The following is a 19,531-nucleotide window of genomic DNA, read 5'->3' on the forward strand; positions in this document are numbered from 1 at the left end:
AAAAGGAGACGGTCGATTAAATCCATACGCCTCGCAGTCGGCTCACCAAACCAAGCACACCACTAGGCACCAATCAATGACCTCGAAAAACAAATGCCGGACTGCCACCAAATCCACCACTGAATCTCCCGGTCTCTATGGCAAATTCATGAATAGATGAGTACATGCATCTCGAACATCAATGCTCAATGCCTGTGCTACGGATGACAGCGGCTAAATGTCTTTTCGTCGAATATTGACTCAACTAACGATCATATATCAGATAGACTCAAACGAGGGACGTCAATCCCATGTTAGATAGGTTACCGTGCTCAACACTCAACAACAGGCGGCTCATCTTCCAAGTCCCCTACCATCCTTTAGGGAAGTCCTTCGGGTCCAAGCCAAAGTAACCGCGCTCATCTACCTCCATAAGTCGCGCCTCGTTCGTGTACAGCTTGTAGTCGATACCAGCCTTGGACACATCGTTACCCCACCACTTCATCTCGACGCCCTTGCCAGCCCCAAAAGAAAATACCAGCGTCACGATCAAACCGGAGATGGCTACACCCACTGCCAGACCGGCGAAGATGAGGTATGCGTACTTGCCCCACCACGCCGTATACCGGCGCTTGAGGTAGTATTGGAAGTACCATGCGAGGTATATGCCGAGCGTTGCGTAGGTGAGGTTGTTGTTGCCAGCCCACTGCAACGCACCGGAGAGCGCAATGGCAGGGTTCAAGCAGGCCAGCGTCGCCGCCGCCGGGTCCCAAACGTAGCGGTCAAATTTTGAGCCGCGCTCGCTGCCAAGGCGCGCCTTGATGTGCGGCCGCAAACGGGGAAGCAGCTTCTCGCCACCGATCCAGATGACGCCCAGGACGGCGCCGATCAGGAAGCACCACGGCAGGATAGGGTAAAGTTTGAACATGTTGTTTGTGCCGAAAATGCCATAGAAAATGGTTGAGGAGTACACAGAGTTGGCATACTGACACACCATGGCCTGCTTGTTATTCCATTGGCACAACGTGTTGTCTGCATTGGCGTACGCCATCATGACCTCAATCATGGCCACGTAAATGAAGCAGTTGACCATGACGGACGAGACATGTCCGCGGAAGACAGCGCGAGGAGGGATTTTGGCGTAGTGCGCATATTTGAGGTCGTGTGAGAAGCTCCCGGCCATGATCTCAAAGGCGGCGCCCAACATTAGAATGATCAGCTGAGGCATTGGCCGGCCCGGGAACCAGATACCGGGGAGAACCTGCCAGATGACATTTACTGCAATGCCGGTGCTTGCTATTGACTCGATAACGACCCAAGGTATAGTCAACAGAGCACCAATTGCGGTGACGCCGATCATGGACCACCACGGTGTATCGGTCGGCCAAGCTTCGAGGCTGATGATAGAAATTACGAAGCCAAATGTGAAAAGCAGTCCGTACCACCACTCAGGTACTTCTTTGTAGTTCACCCTCATCATGCGGGTGTGCCCGTCCTCAAAGCCGCTGTAGACACTCCGACGTTTGATAGTGTTAACGACAATGCCAACAAACGCCTTCTTGATTGGTTTCCAGAATTTGGTGAAAACGTAGACAATTGAGAAGGTGTAGTAGATGAAATTGACGCCGGTGATGAACAGGTTTGCGATGGCATAATATGGAGGGCCGTAAGTCTCGTATTTTTCCATGTTGAGTGTGTCGTCGCTGTTGAGGACCATGGATATGTTGTAAGACTTGGCTGTGTTGTCGAATGCGGAGTTGGAGTTGATTGGTAAGAACGCCGACCAAAAAGCATTCTTGTAGTACATAATGAGAATGATAATACCCGAAAGGGCTCTCATGACAAACTGCTGTAGCTGGGCAAAGAATGGAGCGTTCATTGTTCCGGACCCAGATACGTTAGGATCAAAGCTGGAGAACGGGTTGTAGCCCATGCCGCCGTACGAGCCGGTGACAGCAGCGAGGTTGAAGTTGTTGGGGTCGATCCATGTAAGCCAGTTAAATAGCCGAAGGCCCTCCCAAAATCGATTTGGAATCCAGTAGTACACCAGGAAGAAAAGGCCTGACCAGAGGAACATTCTGTATCGCGTCATGGTCCAGCCGTTAATCTTCTCCCTTTTGTTGTCAGTATTCATCAGGGTGCGGTTCAGAGCGAGAACTGGCAGAGTACTGGGCCACACTGCCTCGATAGGGTAGACACTAAGACGGCGTAAGATACCTGCCATACCAAGGCCGAATACCTGGTTGGACAAGGCCAGCATGATGTTGAATCCGTAGGTCGCCCATTTCTGGTTGAAGAATACCGGAAGACGCATCACAAGCAGGCCAGTCATGTTGCCGATTCCCGACGCGCCGTTGAAGATGATCGTCGTGAAGAGCTGTTCCTTGGCTGTCCAGGGGCCTGGGTTCAGAGTGTATCTTGTGCCACGCCACCTGAAGCCCCAGTCGGGGAGAATGTATGCCATTGCTCTTCCCATAGGTACAAGTATTAGCTGAATGACCGATCCGGGAATCGAGATACCAGGTTGACGTGGAGCGAAAACTGTGTGGAAACAATAGCGAGTCAGCACGGTATAGATGAAACGAACGGATCTGGTTCGATAGTCCCGAAGCACTTACAGCTGTTGATGGCCGTGCAAACACAAATCCAGAAGTAACCCAAGAGGTAGGCCCGGAAGCTTTCACAAGCTTCTTCCACATCGTCATATGGTAATGTCACAGCCCTAACCTCTGCATAAGGGGACCAGTTGTGATACAGACCGGCTCGTTTGCAGACATCATAGGACCAGTCGCCATGCGTCATCTCGCAGTGCTCGTGACCTTGGACGAGTTCCCGTACCCGTGCCATTACAACTTGATCGATGGTGAAATCCTCTTTTTGACTCTCGAGCAAGTTCTTGAGGACCTGCACGGCTTCTTCCTCGTTCAAGGTCAAGACGGCGGCAGCCATACGATCGGGGTCGCAACCTGGTGGCAGCGTCTCGGTGCCGGCATCGTGACGACCGGTGTATTCGGCCTTGAGACGCTCAAGCCAGTCTGCTGGTGGAAATACAGGTACAGCTTTGGCGTCGATGCCCTCATCTTTCTCGGTGTGTTCAACCACGCTGGTCTCTTTTTGTTGGGGAGAAACATCGTCGTTTCGATGATTCCGCTTCTCGTCATCCGAGACAGCTGGACTGGGCGAACTATCCACCCGGTCCAGGTCAGATGTACCGCTGCCGGAAGACATGATGGAAATGCTACTCAGTAAAGCGGCATTGCGCTCGAGGGTTGGCTGGCACACATGTCTCTAGAGGTAATGCAGGAGGAGCGGTCCGCCAAAGGTGATATACAAGGCGGCTAACTGGCCATCACCTAGGGATCCTGGGCCTTTGTCGCCGCCGATGGTTCGGGATACAGTTTTGCGGGGTACCCTGACCCATGATCACCGGGAAGTCCTGGCACCACCTTCCTCATTTTGCAACAAGTAACACTCAAATGGAACGTTGCGAAGGGTTTTATGCGACAACACTGTCAGTGGGGCGAAGGAATGTTTTCTGGTGTTACACAACCAGATTTTGGTATCCAAGGTCACATAACTTGGCGCCTGGTAACCACTCAAACCACTGTATCGGGCGGTGATCAAGAGTTTTGAGCTCACAAACGTATCTCAATCCGCTGCTGGATGGTCCGAATCAAGCCCCGCTGGGTGCGGCCTAGAACCGATATCTTAGACCTCGTGTTGACTTCTTTTATCTCCCTTGCAGCCTTGTTTGGTGGGGAGATAGGCAATGGCGGCAGGGTTTTGGTCGGCCGGGCCAATAGTGCTGCACTAATCAACACTCGGTCGAACAATAGTAGGTACTTCTTCTCAAATGCCCTGATATTGACAAAGTCGTCTGAAATTTCAGCCAAGAAAAATCTGGAATCGTAAGCAATCTAAACAACAGACGAAAGGATGTTGCAAGAATCTCCGGCCACCTGCTGCGCTCTGTCTTGACAGCAACAGCCACATAGGTTGCATGAGCCTAGCAATCCTGGTGCCATTTTGAACAGCGTTTGAGGCAAATTTTTTTGAGGTCTTGGATGTATGTTGAGTCTGTGGCAATTGATAGTGGCACATGCCTTGGCAACAACTTTTGAGTGCCGATGGGCCGATAACGAACCTAGTGTAGCCCGTGAGTGTTTTCGTTGCTTGAATCCAACAACTTGAACTTGGGGGCTTGACTTGCAAAGCATGGTAGGACGGACTCGAAGATTACAACTCGAGAATTGGCCCGCTAGCCAGGAAAGGGAAGCTCCGCAAGTGCGGGGAACCTTGTTTTAGCTTGGCCCAATTGGAGGCTACCCTAACCCTGAGATGTATCATGCTTTCTTCCGAACAAATTGTACGAAGGAAGCGATAAGATAAGCAGTGGTTTACCCCGCACTGCCCAGGCAAGCCAGGTTCCCCGCCTCTAGGTGGCAGCGTCGATAGAGACCCAGTGTCCTGACTGCTTTGAACTTTGTCGGAGAACCTGGACCGCAGGTCAAGGGGTAAGGTAGGTAGGTAATGGTTCAAGTTGAAATGTTTCATTACATCCATCAATTTAATTAACTCCCCGGGGAGATAGAAACACCAACTAGCAGGAAGTTGATCTACCGCGACTCTGTGTGCCAAAGATCATCAATCCCGCATGATCAGAATTCAACTAAGCCTCCCCAATGGCGGCATACCTTGACCCCTTTTGAGCACCAAAAAAAGCCTAGCCGGACAAAGATTTCTCCTCCATGCCAACGGTTTAACCAGACAATCCTTTTGAAGCGAATTGGTACATCAACTTATATCAGGCCATTTACTACGACGTAAAAACCTAATTTACCTACCCGGTAGTATCAATGTTTGTTTGTTCACAACAGGAAAGTATATGTCCGTATTTTATGTCTCAACTGACGTGATGCCCTGCCAACGGAATCGTGTTTTTCTCATACACCGGGCGACCGAATCCGACTGCCGGTCTTGGCTGCCGCAGAAATAATGTCATTAGCGACCGTCTGATTCGTGCCCACATGGTTATCCGTGGGGACTCCGCGACTGCTGACCCTGTATCGAACGGGTTCCATAACCGTGTAATCGTTTTCCCCAGGGCCCGGGGCGGGCTTGCTTGCTTCGTGGAATAGTTTTTCCTCAAACACTCGCCTGCCTGTCGGATACAAAATGTTGACTGCGTCCCTTGATTGATTCGCGTAATGTCATTTTCCTTACATTTATTTTGACTTGCAAGAAACTTTTCTTCCGTGTGTTTTGCACTTGTTCTTTGATCCGACTTTCGACGTTGAGGTTGATGTCCCGTTGCATTACACGTCATACCCCTCTCCATCGCATCTGCACACGCGTTCATCACATACATACCATTCCCCGGTTCTCACGAACCACTCATACACACACAATCACAATGGCTTCCGAAAACACCAATGGTGCGACCAAGCCTGCCCAGAGCAAATTCGACCCCAACTTCACCCAACATGTCATCGACCTCATGAGCCCCGAGACCCTTCCCAGGCATCGGGAAATTCTCACCTCTCTCATTAGGCACATGCACGATTTCTGCCGTGAGGTCGAGCTCAAGCAAGACGAGTGGGTGGTCGGTGTCAACTACATAAACTCTCTTGGCCAGGCCTACAAGAAGAACAGGAATGAGACATGGCGTCTCATGGATATCTTGGGTATCGAGTCGTATGTGCCCTCTTTCTCCCGGTCGTTCAACCGACCAACATGATGAGAATTCCTTCTCACATTTCTCCATGTTATCTGCCGCTAACAAAACCACTCCCTGAGATAGCCTTGTCGATGAGATCAACAACAAGGTCGTCACTCCAGATGGCAAGGCTCCCACGTCTTCTGCCATCCTGGGCCCCTTCTGGTCCCCCGAGACGCCCTTCCGTGATCTCGGCGCCTCGGTAGTGCAGGACATGCCCGCCGATGGTCAGCTGACCCTGTTCCACGGCGTCATCAGGGACGTCGAAACGGGCAAGGGCATACCCAATGCCGTCTTCGACATGTGGCAGGCCAGCACCAACGGCAAGTATGACGTCTTCGACCCGGAGAACCAGACTAGGCACAACCTGCGCGGCAAGTTCAGGACGGACGAGGAGGGTCGATTCTGGTTCTACTGCTTGAAGCCGACCGAGTACGCCATCGACACGTCGGGCCCCAGCGCGGAGCTGCTCAAGATGATGCACAGGCACCCATACCGCCCCGCCCACATCCACATGATGGTCACCCACGACGACTACTGCGGCATCACCGCGCAGCTGTACCCCAGGGACGATCCGTACCTCGAGACCGACACCGTCTCGGCCGTCAAGCCGGACCTGCTGCTCGACTTCAAGCCAGCCGCCAAGGACGACCCCATGGGTGCCCAGCTAGACTGCGAGTACAACGTCAACATGGTCTCGAAGAAGTACAAACCTGATTCAAAAATGCTCCTGGGCAACGCCAACCAGGGCAACTTTGACTAGATATATTGAAGGGGGTTAATAATGAGAATAAATAAATAACTACAAAAAAAATTCGATATCAGTACTTACTCAATGGCCACCAGTCGCTCTGTGTTCTACTTGATGCTGACAGCATGTAATGACCGCGCCGAAAGAAAGATCCAAAATTGATGCATAGTTGTCAACTCGATGGCGCATGTTTCCCAGTCTAGTAAATCTGCCGGGGGTCTTTTATATATGCAAGCCCCATGTACCTGTATGAGACGGTTCTTTCGGAGTCTATCCCATACACCAGTTCCTAGCCTCTTGGTAGCACGGATAACTTCCTGGCCGGTTTAACTGCTTTGCTTGCCTTGCGAACTTCCTCACATGCTGACACCAGCAACACCACAATGCAGAGAATAACTTCCCCCACGGCTGTAATTTGGACTGACGGTCCAGGTCAACGCGGAAATACTTGAACGTCACAACTAGATTTTGTTTGGCTTCAATGGTCCAAACCCTATCTTGAGAGCCTGTGTAAATCACAAAACGAGAGGAGTAAAGAAGTGCATGCTTGAATTCTGCCTTCATGCGAGAACGAAAACTGCGTTCGTCGAAATGAAAGAGAGGAGTTTGATGACTTTGAGGTGCATAATCCTCTACGGCAAACACAATGCCTCGGATATAGTTTCTATTTTCTTTTCTCATTCCTTCTCCATCCGTACGAATGGTAAGTTATTTTGAGACGCATACTTCACCGTCCTAAAAAAAAAAAAAAAAAAAAAAAAGGTCCATACCATGTCACAGACCAAATATCAACGTGGACCAAACCTCTGACCGAGTTGCGCAACAACTGCAGGAAGGACGGGCGTTGCTGAGCCATCTACTACAATAAAAAAAAAAACAAAAATAAAAAAAAAACATAATAAAACAATCAATTTGCTCATGGAACTCCAAAATTTTAGTGATACAAAAGTACCTAACTTATTCTATTTCTAGTCGAAGCATCTACCCTCGGAGCCTTACTTCCGGCTGGAACACCAAAACGGCTTGGCGCAAAACGGGATCTTCATAGCTGAGAACCGAACCGATTTTTTTATGAACTTCAAAATTTAGGGATCCCGGGCCCGGTCCTCGTACCAAAGCACTGGTTGATGCGCATGGGGCCAGATTTTACCGTCACACTCATGCCCTGAGCCCGGATCCTCCGCATGTTTCCGCACGATTTTATGCTGCCACCCTGAGGGTTGTAGTTCCACTGTGACTGAATGTTCTTTTATCTTTTTACTTTTTTTTTTATCTTCCGACGGGTCAAGGTGCGCGATTGACGTGAACTTTAGTGCAGTATCCGACAAACGATGATGCAATCACGCAGAATATCTATAAAGTCAAACTCCGGGGTATCTACAGTCGTCGAGGAACAGATGGCGTTGGAATGACCTGACAGAAAAAAAAAAAAAAACTCTAAGCAGCTAGGTATGTTTCTCCCCACGACATTCTTTTGACATTGAGGGAAAAAATACTTTACATAGTGTCCCCGATTCATAGTAGAAAGGTCAAAAAGAAAAGAAAAGAAAAATTTTGCAGCATGGATTTGCAGAAGCATGATTCTGTAAATTATTATTATCAATTTTTTCCGGTTTTTTCACCCACTTCAACCCGTTCCAAGGCGCACGAATTCTTCAAGGTCGTGGCATGTCTGACTTGTTCTAGACAGGTTTCTGGAATACGCCAGACGGGGCCTGTATATCCAGGGAGAAGCTTGTTTGGGAAGAGCTGGGGTAGTCTAAAAAAAGAAGATGAAAGAAAATCATCACGTGTTCCCTTAAAGGCTATCCCAAAGGGGGGGCATAAACAAAACAAACACCAGCATGGGTGAGAATTTCAAGGCTTGAGATTAGTGGAAGGTGATGACGACCTGTCAGTCACTTATCAAACGTCCAATGACAGACAATTCTTTAGGTAATGAAAAGCGCGCAGAATAAAGCTACCCGAAGGTTTATTATAGTCAGGCCTTCCCCTTATTGGAATTCCATCTCCACAGAAGTGCTACGTCACAGTCAACTCCTCGTCAAGCAATCAACCAGCGTGTTTGGACGAACACGATCGTAGCTAGAGGAAAGGTTTGGTATAGCTGCAAAAGAAAGAAAGAAGAAATAACAATACGATCTTGGTACATGGAGGGTTTGGATTGGGTTGGTAAATTTCGTGTATTAAAAAATCTTTATCCACCACGAATCGTGACAGCATTCAATATTGGTATTACATTGTGATTCGCGAGATTATATTAGGGGTCTGATGTACAACTAGGCAGCATCCCTGTAATCCCATCCAGTCAAGAACAAGCGCCTCCTAGGATAAACCATCAAAACTTCAACGCCTAGTCTCCCATACCACCACCACCTCAGGAGTAACATTAGCTCCTGTGGCTAAAGCTTTCGGCGTTACCGCCGAGGTGGTACCCCGGGTGGTTGGCAAACGAAACTCGATAAATCTACAATCATTTCCGTTGATCTCATGACAATACCCACTCATCATGACAATTCACTTTACAACTCCAAAGTCTATCACGAAACAATCCTAACCACCTTACCACTAGCTCGAAAGCAAATAAAATTGAGAAGAAGAAAAATAGAGCCGGAACAGGGGACGCTCAAGCAAGCCGCGCCAATCAGCTCCAAAATACGTAGCAACCAAATCTGCCTTACTGAAAGGGTATACATAGTCACAGTCGCCACTCACTAATTGGCCCGCAAAGAATTCACTACCTGACAGCTTCCAGAAAAAAAAAAACAAGAAAAAAAATCCCATCGCGCCCTGTATTCGTGCAGAATATCTACGGCATGTCCAGCGAAAGTGGCGAGACGGGCCCTATAGAAAATGGCCTGAGTCTTGCTGAGGCCATGGTCATTGCCGGCTTCTTCGCAGTGTCAATATGGAACTGCGTTCAGACCTTCGTCTTCATTTTCGTGACGTTCAAGATCTACAGTGGCTTGTACTTTTGGAGCATGACGATATCCAACACCGCGATTGTTTTCCGGCAAACATTTGCTCTGGTTCGCTTCTTCGGCCTGGCTCCAACGTTGGCCGTGACGCCGCTCGTCAGCGTCGGCTTTTGGGTCATGGTGACGGGCCAGAGCGTGGTACTCTACTCGAGGCTTTGCCTCGTGGTTGGCGAGCCGATTAAGCTGCGCTGGGTACTTGGACTCATCACCTTCACCTTCCTCTTCGTCGAGGTCCCGGTCAGCTCGCTCCTCATTGCAAGCAACGTTCCCGGGCAAGAGCATCTCGTCAGGGCGTTCAACGTGTTCGAAAACTGTCAGACCGGGCTCATATCGGCACAGGAGGCCCTTATCTCGTGGCTATACGTGCGCGAGGCGAAGCGGGCCTTCAAGCCCATCCAAGTGATCAAGGGACAACGGGTCAAAAAGACTATGAAGGGCCTAGTCTGGCTATTCGTCCTCACGGCGTTGCTGGACCTGAGCCTGATGGGACTCGCGTACTCGGGACAACAATTCGCCATCATGACGTCCTACAAGGGCGTCGTATACAGCATAAAGCTGCAGGTGGAGGGTATCGTGCTAAACAGCCTAACGAAGCTGATGCGGAGACGATCATGTACCTGCGGCAGCACGGCCGCGGAGAACTACACGTCAAGTCCAATAACTGTGATGGGCGTGGGAGTGGGAGACCAATTTACCACACCTTGTCACAGTCCGATCAATAAAAACATCGGAGAGGGCAAGTCGAGCGGCGAAGATTTGGGAACGGCAACATCAGAAAACGTCGAGAGGCATAGCGCGGAACTGAGGAGAATATTCGGGACAGAACAATATCCTTGACCGTTCTGGAAACAACCGGTTCCTCAGACAGAAAGAAAGAAAAGGAGAAAAAATATTTGTGTTCGCAGCATATGTCTAGCATGTACGCTTCGACAAATACAGCAGACTCAGGTGTCTTGCATCCCCAGCGACAACTCGCTCGAGTGCAGCCTTTGGGGGCCGCGCAGGGAAATCCGAGGCACTCATTGTCCAAACACTAATAATTGGGGCATAGCCATACGGAAGCGGCGGGTGAGGTTACCCATGTTGTCCTACCTACCGTACTCATGGCAATGGTACCTAGGTAGGATGGGCGGCTAGCGCCCAATTTGAAAGTTTGTTTCCAAACGGCAAAACAAACCTTCTCACAGGAGCATCAGCGAGTGATGCAAAGCGTCAAAGCCCGATGGGCCATTGGATTCTGGCTAGGCTTGATCAAAATCTCTAAGCGGCGGGCTTTTGGAACGGAACAAGCGAAGCCATGTTTCGAGGGACAAACGAGGAAGAAAATGTCAAGTGTGGTGGAAGACGAGTGGGGGGGTTTGGGGCTCTGAAATTGGAGGTTGGAATTGTGACCCAGCCAGCCAAATTTGTTATCTGGTGGTCCGATTTTCACATGACGTCGTGACTGGGGTGATTGGGGACTTCCTGCCTTTGCTGAGATAGACGCGTCTCAGTCTTGGCTGTCGTCGGTACAGTTCAGACCGCTTGGAAACTGGGGAGTGAGTAGGTAATGTACGAGGTAAGGGATGTACATAGTATTTAATAGGCTGCTATTTATTACTGGTATTGGTACCTCAAGGGATTGAGTGAGTAAATTTTCTCATATTATACCTTTACTTTTATCTATGGACGTATGTGCGACATCTGGATAAGCTGCCTATAGTACGGGCTGTCAATGTCAATTTAAGCGAGCGTTTGTCCATGCGGCACAGCACAGCCCCAATAAAAGTTGCCACTTCCATACCTCCTATTCTCAGGTTCAACTTGACCCTAATCACGCCTTGTACTTTTGCATCCAATACCCTACCTACATAGCACCTTGCGAGCCACGATCAAAAACAATAAGGTCTTGGGCATCAACGTCGCAATTTTGTTTTCCATCTCTTTGTGCTGCACAACATGGGGAAGCCAACAGACGCGACGACCCCGCTGGCGGATAATGCACGCGCCGGCGCCCTGCCGCTGACGACGAACCCAGAAACCCCTAGAAATGGAGGCAGCAGTAGCAACAATGAACCTCTAGTTCATGACACCGATTACGGCTTCCCGCCGCGCACACACGACGGCGATGATGACGATGACGAGCTCCCGCCCCTGTATTCCGATGTCGCCGAGTCCAGCGCCCTTATTCCCCCATCCCAGTACGCACAGCCGGCGTCGTCTCCGAATGGCCCTTCGCTTGTGCCTGTCTTTTCGGTGGACAACAGTACCAAAAACGAGTACTACATGTCCAGCGATCTCGACAGAGATCCATCACTCCTCGAACAACACGTCCTAGCGTGGTCAAAAAAACCGCCACGTACCTTCATTCAGGTCCATGGCTCGCACACCGAGACAAGATCGGAGAACGGCGGGTCGAACAATAGAACGAGGACGATTGTCGATTTCAACGTGCGCGTTGACATGACGCCTTACCTCTACACCGACCTCGCCAGGGGCACTTCTACGTGGGCCGGCCTACGCACGGTCGACAACGACGAGAAGGTGAAGCGTGGCACTTCACTGGCGCGGCGCGCTCCTGGGGCTCGAAAGAGGCACCGTAGGAGGAGCGGGCTGAGACTCGAGGATGCTGGCGACTCTATGGGGGAGAAGCCATCGCTGACCGAGTGGTGTCATCGCTACTGCGCCAGCTCTGCAGGCCTCAAGGTGTTTTGCCTCCAGAAGCGGGTTGTCGGAGTCGACAAGGATCTGCTCATAGAGAGACTGCATAGCCTCGTGAGAAGCACAAACTACCGAGGCAACGTCACCATATCCTTCCCGACCGAGGGCGGATGGGTGGAGGTGTACAACGATTGCAAAGTCAACGAATGGCGGTTCAAGACTTGGATCAGGCTGCTGACCTTCTTCACCCTGACAATTTTGCTTACATTTCCTTATTTATTTTTCCGGACCAAGCGCTTCGAGACCGTTGTTGCTGAGTGGCCCTTTTCAAGACCGGTACGGGACGGGTCGACAGATAGGGAGTACGCGAGCCTCACTGAAGACCAGCTGTACGGACTGTGGGGAGCAGCTATCCATTCGGCGGTGATCAATAGACGACAATGTATACTGGACCAGCAGGACTTGGCAAATTCGCACGCCCAGCCTCGAGGTGTTACGACGGGAATCCACAGGATTGTTGCTACTGGCATTCAGGCCATGAACGTGGTAGACCAACAATTTGGTTGGGGCGGTAACAGCTAAATCCCGTTCGTCTGATATATTGGCTTTTTATTGTTTTACAGCCGAGCTTGCGTCAAAAACTGTTTTGGCTGTACTCTATTCTTCCTGTCTGCCTACCTACATTCCAGTTTGATGTTCAATTGCGATCACCAAGAAATGGAGAATTGCAGCTTCAGACTTTCAGCGAAGAGAACTCTAGAAATATCTATTGATTCTGCCTCCAAGAAATAATATACCATTCCTCCTCGTCAGACAAAGCTCTGTTCCTGGGTTAGGGGTTACTCTTTTCTCGAGGAAACCGAAGAGACTAGAAAGTGGGGCCTCATCCGATATCAACCCAATCATCGATTGCGATAACCCCCCATAATCCATCGAAGAGCCTAGAAGCTTGTCGCACACTAGAAAAGCTCCCCGCCTCCAAATGTTTAACGGCGGCGTTGGACCAGACTTGCTACGAGACAGACAAATATCAAGATACCCAAACTCCATACATTGAGAACAACTGCAAGTTGCGTTTGAGCAGCTAAATCCACTGAAAATTTTACGAACTCACGCGTTTTCAGTATTTGAATTTCTTAAGTGCGAATAGAAGTCTCAACAATGTCTACCGCAGACGAGCTCAAGGCTCTAGGCAACAAGGCCATTGCGGAGAAGAACTTTGACGAGGCTGTGTATGTCACCACCCCGACTTTCTTCTCAATTTCTTATGACTCAGGTTTACTAACAGACAACCAAACAGCAAGCACTTCACCGCAGCCATCGAACTCACACCCGATAACCACATTCTTTACAGCAATCGATCCGCCGCATACGCATCCAAGAAGGAGTACGATGCAGCGCTGAAGGATGCAGAGAAGACAGTTGAGCTGAAGCCTGACTGGCCCAAGGGCTACAGCCGGAAGGGAGCTGCGCTCTATGGCAAGAGGGATTTGGCTGCGGCCGCTGACGCATACGAGGCTGGCTTAAAGCTCGACCCGAACAATGCGGGCCTGAAGAACGACTTGGCGTCGGTTCAAAGGGCGATTGATCAGGAACTTGCAGGTACGCACTCACTCCCGAGGCAAGTTGGAACGGACAATAGCATATCTAACACCGCAACCGCCGACAGGAGGAGGACCTAGCGGCTCTGACCCTATGGGCGGCCTTGGTCAGATGTTCAACGACCCCCAGCTCATCCAGAAGCTCGCCTCGAACCCCAAGACCGCCTCCCTGCTCGCAGACCCCTCTTTCATGCAAAAACTCCAGTCTATCCGTTCCAATCCCAATAACAGTACAGAACTCTTCAGCGACCCACGCATGATCCAAGTTCTCGGTGTCCTGATGGGCGTCGACATGGAGATGCGCGACCCCGCAGACATGCCCGCAGGCAGCGTCCCCACCCAGGAGGACTCCCCGATGCCCGATGCCCCCAAGGCCCAGCCCGCCAAGGCTCCCGAACCCGCTCCTGAGCCCGAACCGGAAGAAGAAGACGAGGAGGCCATTGAGAAGCGCAAGGCCAAGGAGGCGGCTGACAAGGAGAAGGCGATCGGAACGGAGAACTACAAGAAGCGCAACTTTGACGAGGCCATCAAGCACTACCAGGCAGCGTGGGATCTTCACAAGGATATAACATACCTGAACAACCTTGGCGCGGCACAGTTCGAGAAGGGTGACTACCAGGCCTGCATCGAAACATGCACCAAGGCTGTCGAGGAGGGTCGCGCCATCTACGCCGATTTCAAGACCATCGCCAAGTCATATGCGCGGATCGGCTCGGCGAACGAGAAGCTTGGCAACATGGACGTCGCCATCGAGAACTACAAGACCTCTCTGCGTGAGCACCGCACCCCCGACGTGCTGAAGAAGCTCAATGCGTGTGAGAAGGCCAAGAAAGAGAAAGAGCGACTAGAGTATATGGACCCGGTCAAGGCCGAAGAGGCACGCGAGGAGGGCAACGCCAAGTTCAAGAACTCGGACTGGCCCGGTGCGGTCGCCGCCTACTCGGAGATGATCAAGCGGGCGCCTGATGACCCCCGCGGATACAGCAACCGCGCCGCCGCCTTTGTCAAGCTCCTCGAGTTCCCCTCTGCGTTGCAGGACTGCGACACGGCCATCGCCAAGGACCCCAAGTTCATCCGTGCCTACATCCGCAAGGCCCAGGCCTACTTTGGTATGCGCGAGTACAGCAAGTGCATGGACGTCTGCACCGAAGCTGCGCAGGTCGACCGCGAACATCACAATGGTGCCAACGCCAGGGAGATTGAACAGCAGCAGAACAAGGCTCTGCAAGCCATGTACGCGGCCAGGGAGAACGAGACGGAGGAGCAGACCAGGGAGAGGTTGCAGCGTGATCCCGAGGTAAGTGCTATTTGTTCGGTTTTGGGCATCATGTCCTTGCATCTGTCATTATTCCCATGTCGTACCGTACATACTAACTGGATTCCCCCCTTAGATCATGGGCATCATGGGCGACCCCGTCATGCAGGCCATTCTGCAGCAGGCACAGAGCGACCCTGCCGCTCTGCAGGAGCACATGAAGAACCCGAGCGTCCGCACCAAGATCCAGAAGCTGGTCGCTGCCGGCGTCATTCGCATGGGTCGTTGAGGTGGTTCGTTCGGCCTTGGTCTGGTTTTTCAGGCTTTCCCACATGCAGACATGACTCTCTTTCTTTCACCCGGTTCTTTTTTCGGCTGGCAAAAAGTTGTTATTCGGCTAGCAGCGCCTGAGATTTATTCGGAATTGACTCATGGGAATTAACGTAATGATGTATGATAATATACAAATTTCACGGGAGTCTGCTTGTAATCTGTGCATCGCCCGCGTGAATGACCATAGTGTTTTGGTTGTCTAGATACCCACCTCCCTACCTACACATGGCAGACTTACTTGGTCTGCTCCTAGAAAGGTCATCGTTATTTTACCTCCAACCGTTCCATTGTCGAAAAGAAAAGGACACGCTAAACCTGAGTTGTCTACTTCAACCCTCTTGAAATTACAAGCCAATGTTACCATCGCCAATGACAACTTATCTCTCCTATCGCAAAAGACAAATTCTTCCTCATCATCATACCTGCAAATTCAAAGAGGCTAATAGCAAATCAACCCTTTCAGAACATAAAAATCAATATGCAAATTTCAGTGACCCTCGAAAACATGGCATCAAAAATGAACACGAGACATTCCATAGTAGCCTGTATGTACATGGCGAGCGCAACTACTGCTCGCTTCTTCTGCTATCACGAAGCCGGCGTCAAACTTCGCTATTGCTTCATACTTGCACTCAAGACGCAAAGTACACAAATCCAGAGAGAGATGACTTGCGCATGCAGCCGCACAGATGCATGTCATAAAAGTCCGTCATATCCTTTACAGTTTGTTAGTATGCTTAGGCAAAAAAGACAGAAGCACAGTACTATTGGGGAACACCTATAACTGACCAGATCAAAGTTCCAGAAGCCAGCATCGGCGAGATCCTCCAGCTCGGGCCGTTCGAATACTTTCGCTACAATGTTGAGGCATTCTTCATCATCCGTTGCGTCTAGGACGTACCTGGCGAGGGCCAGACGCTGCTTCTTGCAGCAGGCGTCGCAATCGCTGCTGACATGCTTCATACGCGCCGCTGCCCACGTCTTGTTCCTCGCGGCGGACAGAGCATCCTCCATGGTGCCAAATAGCTTCATCAACGTCACTGTTATTCTCGGTAGGTTCAGGCCAAGGATGGGGGCACCGCCGCATATCTCGTTGTAGATGTCACACTCGATGCGCGCAAGCATGGTCTCGTGCCTAGTTCGCCGATCTCTACCGGGCGCCTTGCTGTTGTCAAGCTCAGGCTTCCATTTGTGAGCTAGAAATCCCTGCTCGAAAGATCGCGTCAGATTTTCCTGCTCGTTGCGGTTCTCCGTATCTTTGGGTCCGGTTTTGTAGGGTGGCAGGTCCAGCCACGAGCGTGCTCCAAACGTCGATTTGAGAGATGAAATTGCCCGTATCTCCTCTTCAGTAACGGCAGCCACCCGTTCGCGAGCAGCTGAAGACTCCTTTTCGGCGAGGTTCTCGGCTGCCTTGGTCCTGCTCCAGCGGTCCACCCTTCGATATCTTCGTAGCGAGCTGTAAAGAGGGAGGTCATGATCTGCCACCCTGCAGGGGTCCCACTCAACTGAACGGAGCGCGTAGAGAAGAGTCGAGTTGTCAAAGTACCCATCAGGTTGGGGCACAAGAAGTTTATCGACATTGAACGTGTTGGATGGGAAAGGTTGTGCACGCTTGCAACCTCTCTTCTCTGTCTGCACCATTTGTTGCCACATTGAAGCTCCGAACGGTCCCTTTGTCGGAGGGACACCACCCACATCTCGGTAAACGCCAGGAAAAGTGACCTGCAAGACCTCAAAGACATCGATAGGTTGAGCCAGATGTCCTGTCTGTCGAACTTTATTGTAGATGTGCATGAGACAAACGACCTCGATAGCTTTGTTGAGCATTAGTAGTGAAGCATTATGCGAATAGTCAAGTGCCTCCGCGAGGCCGGTGCCGCATAAAGCAGGAGAGTACTCCCATAATGCGCAAAGACCCGACTCAACAACATTGCTGAACCTGGACGTGTGAATACCTGCCATGGTGGCATTGTGGTTATCGTCAGGCCAGAACTTTCCCAGGAAGTTGTTCATGTCGACTATTGTCTGATATAGCAGCTTTAGTGGCTTGGTCTGGGCAAAACGCGAGGGGTGTTCTTGAGCCGCAAGGTTGTAAAGATCATAAGCACCGTCCTGAGTACCCGAGACCGATTTGGTGCCGCAACCACAACCAGGTGTTCTGGGTTCACCAAAGATGAAGCTGAATATGTTGGACATGCCAGTCCTTGGGGGTTGTAGACTGTATTGTGCCTGTGTATCTTTCAGATCGAGATTCATCCATCCATAACTGACAGTAAGTGAGTCCACAATAATCTGGAGTTGAAACACCAGTGAGGAGGGAATTCGAGAGCTGACATCTGTGCCTTCCTTTTGCATGGCAAGTGTTGTGACTGCAGCTGCAAACTCGTTCAGCCCATAAAGCCGCCGTTGGTTACTCGTGGTTGGATTCCAAGGTCCATTAATGCTCCAATCAATGTCTTCGAGTTTGACTTCTGCTGTCGAACCTTGAGCCTTCATGACAGGGTACGCATATGTGTTGACAAGGTCATAGAGCCAGTTGATAGTGTATGCCCGACGCCATTTGAGCCTCTGTGGGCGAGTGAAACTTGACAAGCAAGCAGCTGGATTCCAGGAGCCGATTTCCCGCAGCATGGGCTTGGTAGGCTTGCCCGTTCTAGTCTTTTGGTAGTCGGCGATAAAATCCATCAGATACTTGTATGTATGGGCAAGACATTGCTCTTTCAGATCCTGCCTGTCGCTGGTATTGAGGAAATGACCCTTGTCAAGTGAGAGTCCGTTTCGACCGCTGTTCAGTGCTTCAAGGACTGATTTGTAGGAATCACGACCTTGAAAGTCAACAAATATGGCCAGTTCTGTCTGTTTCTGGATGGAGAAGGCGACTTTGGTGATAACACCAGCAACTGCATTGTTGAGACTACCGTGAGAGGCTCGAAACCAGACCATGTTCAGCCAGCTGCGGAGGTGACACCATTCCTCGGCTAAGCAGCTCACAGCCATTATATACTCGATGCTGATATGACTATCATCGTCGCTGATGATGCCAAAGCCGTCGACTGATATGCCCTCGAGCGCTAAATGGTTCCAGGCCACGTTAGTAAAACATGCTGACCATTCCAGTTTTGCTTGGTTTAGGAGTCGGACTTTGTTACCTTTTCGGTGCGATAGTTCGTGTCTTCCACCTTTGATCCTGCCAGCCCTTCGGCCTCGTCTTCCTTTGCCAGGCTTCCGTTGCTGCTTTCTGATGGGGACGGTGCTTTTAACAGCTTCCGACTCTGTTCCAGAGTTTTGGTCACTTCCCTCAACGGACAATGCTGAGAAACTGTTTGAGAATACCATTCTTTCGAGGTCTTCAACGTCATAGTCACCATGTTCCTCAGATGCTGTCGCCTTCAATCGATCTTCTCCGCCGAGAGCAAGATAGGCAGCCTCCAATGCTTCATTGAAGTGACGGTGAGATGCATTGCCCCGTGCCAGCGAGACATCATCTGGGTTTTGCGCTGCGAGACGCGCATACTGGACACATGTGGCTTTCCTGGCAGAGATCACAGTCCTAAAGACACGAAGAACTATGGTTGGAGTCCTTTTGGTATACTGAGAGATGAGGTTGGCGAGGGACACGAGGGTTGCGACCGTGACTTGGCCAGTTGTGTTGGGTTCGAGGTTAGGTTCACGGGGCGCCTTGGTAGTGATGATGGAGTTGGACGTATGGAGGAGCCAGAACACCAAGTATTTGGTCTCTCGCTTGTAGGCGAGGTAGGAATCGAGATCAGCCATGATTCTCTATCATTCTGGTGCCAGCTGGAAACGGCACGGTGGGATAGGAGACATGTGAATGGCAATCGTCAAGTGATGTGGTGAAAAGGTTCGGCCTACAAGACACCAGGCAACGAGAAGAGAAGATTTCAATGAAGCGCGGGGCAGACCGGCGGGCAGAATGAAAAAACAAATCAGTTGGCCTTGTTTGCGCTGTTTCCTCTGATTGCCTTAATCTAGCAATGATCCTGTGGGTCCATTGGGGAAGGCATACGTGCCAAAAAGGGCAGGCTCACAGGAGAAATACCACAGAACAAAAGTAACATAAATATAATCACCTCAGTTTTTAATGTGATCCGGGCCGGGCACCTGCATGGGTTGTCCATAGCTTTATCACCCCGTACATTTCGGGCTGCCTTTGAAGCCAGCACTGAGGTGGCATGGAGATGGTATTAATGTGGGTGTGATGTATAGGTAGGTAGGTAGGTATCCAATACCTTTGCAGAGCAAATCTCCAACCGTCAA

General features: G+C 50.7%; 5 protein-coding genes across 5 annotated transcripts; 3 read left to right on the forward strand and 2 right to left on the reverse strand.

Moving 5' to 3' along the window:
* Nucleotides 1-209: 209 nt before the first annotated feature.
* PgNI_04416 (uncharacterized protein) lies at nucleotides 210-3,384 on the reverse strand. Its single transcript, XM_031124463.1, has 2 exons — nucleotides 2,598-3,384; nucleotides 210-2,520 (listed from the first exon to the last, which is right to left on the reverse strand). Exons 1-2 carry the CDS (start codon nucleotides 3,205-3,207, stop codon nucleotides 350-352), a joined length of 2,781 nt encoding a protein of 926 aa, XP_030985623.1. The 5' UTR covers nucleotides 3,208-3,384; the 3' UTR covers nucleotides 210-349.
* A 1,719-nt stretch (nucleotides 3,385-5,103) lies between these two features.
* Nucleotides 5,104-6,520, forward strand: PgNI_04417 (uncharacterized protein). The gene is made up of 2 exons (XM_031124464.1): nucleotides 5,104-5,673; nucleotides 5,780-6,520. Exons 1-2 carry the CDS (start codon nucleotides 5,282-5,284, stop codon nucleotides 6,456-6,458), a joined length of 1,071 nt encoding a protein of 356 aa, XP_030985624.1. The 5' UTR covers nucleotides 5,104-5,281; the 3' UTR covers nucleotides 6,459-6,520.
* A 2,742-nt stretch (nucleotides 6,521-9,262) lies between these two features.
* Nucleotides 9,263-10,261, forward strand: PgNI_04418 (uncharacterized protein; the record flags this gene model as incomplete). Its single annotated transcript, XM_031124465.1, has 1 exon — nucleotides 9,263-10,261. One exon carries the CDS (start codon nucleotides 9,263-9,265, stop codon nucleotides 10,259-10,261), a length of 999 nt encoding a protein of 332 aa, XP_030985625.1.
* A 990-nt stretch (nucleotides 10,262-11,251) lies between these two features.
* PgNI_04419 (uncharacterized protein) lies at nucleotides 11,252-15,469 on the forward strand. Its single transcript, XM_031124466.1, has 4 exons — nucleotides 11,252-13,296; nucleotides 13,365-13,666; nucleotides 13,734-14,962; nucleotides 15,057-15,469. The coding sequence occupies exons 1-4, from the start codon at nucleotides 13,226-13,228 to the stop codon at nucleotides 15,207-15,209; spliced, it is 1,755 nt and encodes a 584-aa protein (XP_030985626.1). The 5' UTR covers nucleotides 11,252-13,225; the 3' UTR covers nucleotides 15,210-15,469.
* Nucleotides 15,470-15,885: 416 nt separating this feature from the next.
* PgNI_04420 (uncharacterized protein) lies at nucleotides 15,886-19,027 on the reverse strand (the record flags this gene model as incomplete). The annotated part of the gene is made up of 2 exons (XM_031124467.1): nucleotides 15,886-15,969; nucleotides 16,043-19,027. The coding sequence occupies 2 exons, from the start codon at nucleotides 19,025-19,027 to the stop codon at nucleotides 15,886-15,888; spliced, it is 3,069 nt and encodes a 1,022-aa protein (XP_030984318.1).
* Nucleotides 19,028-19,531: the final 504 nt, after the last annotated feature.

The sequence above is a fragment of the Pyricularia grisea genome, assembly GCF_004355905.1.
Source record: "Pyricularia grisea strain NI907 chromosome Unknown Pyricularia_grisea_NI907_Scaffold_2, whole genome shotgun sequence".
NCBI lineage: Eukaryota > Fungi > Ascomycota > Sordariomycetes > Magnaporthales > Pyriculariaceae > Pyricularia > Pyricularia grisea.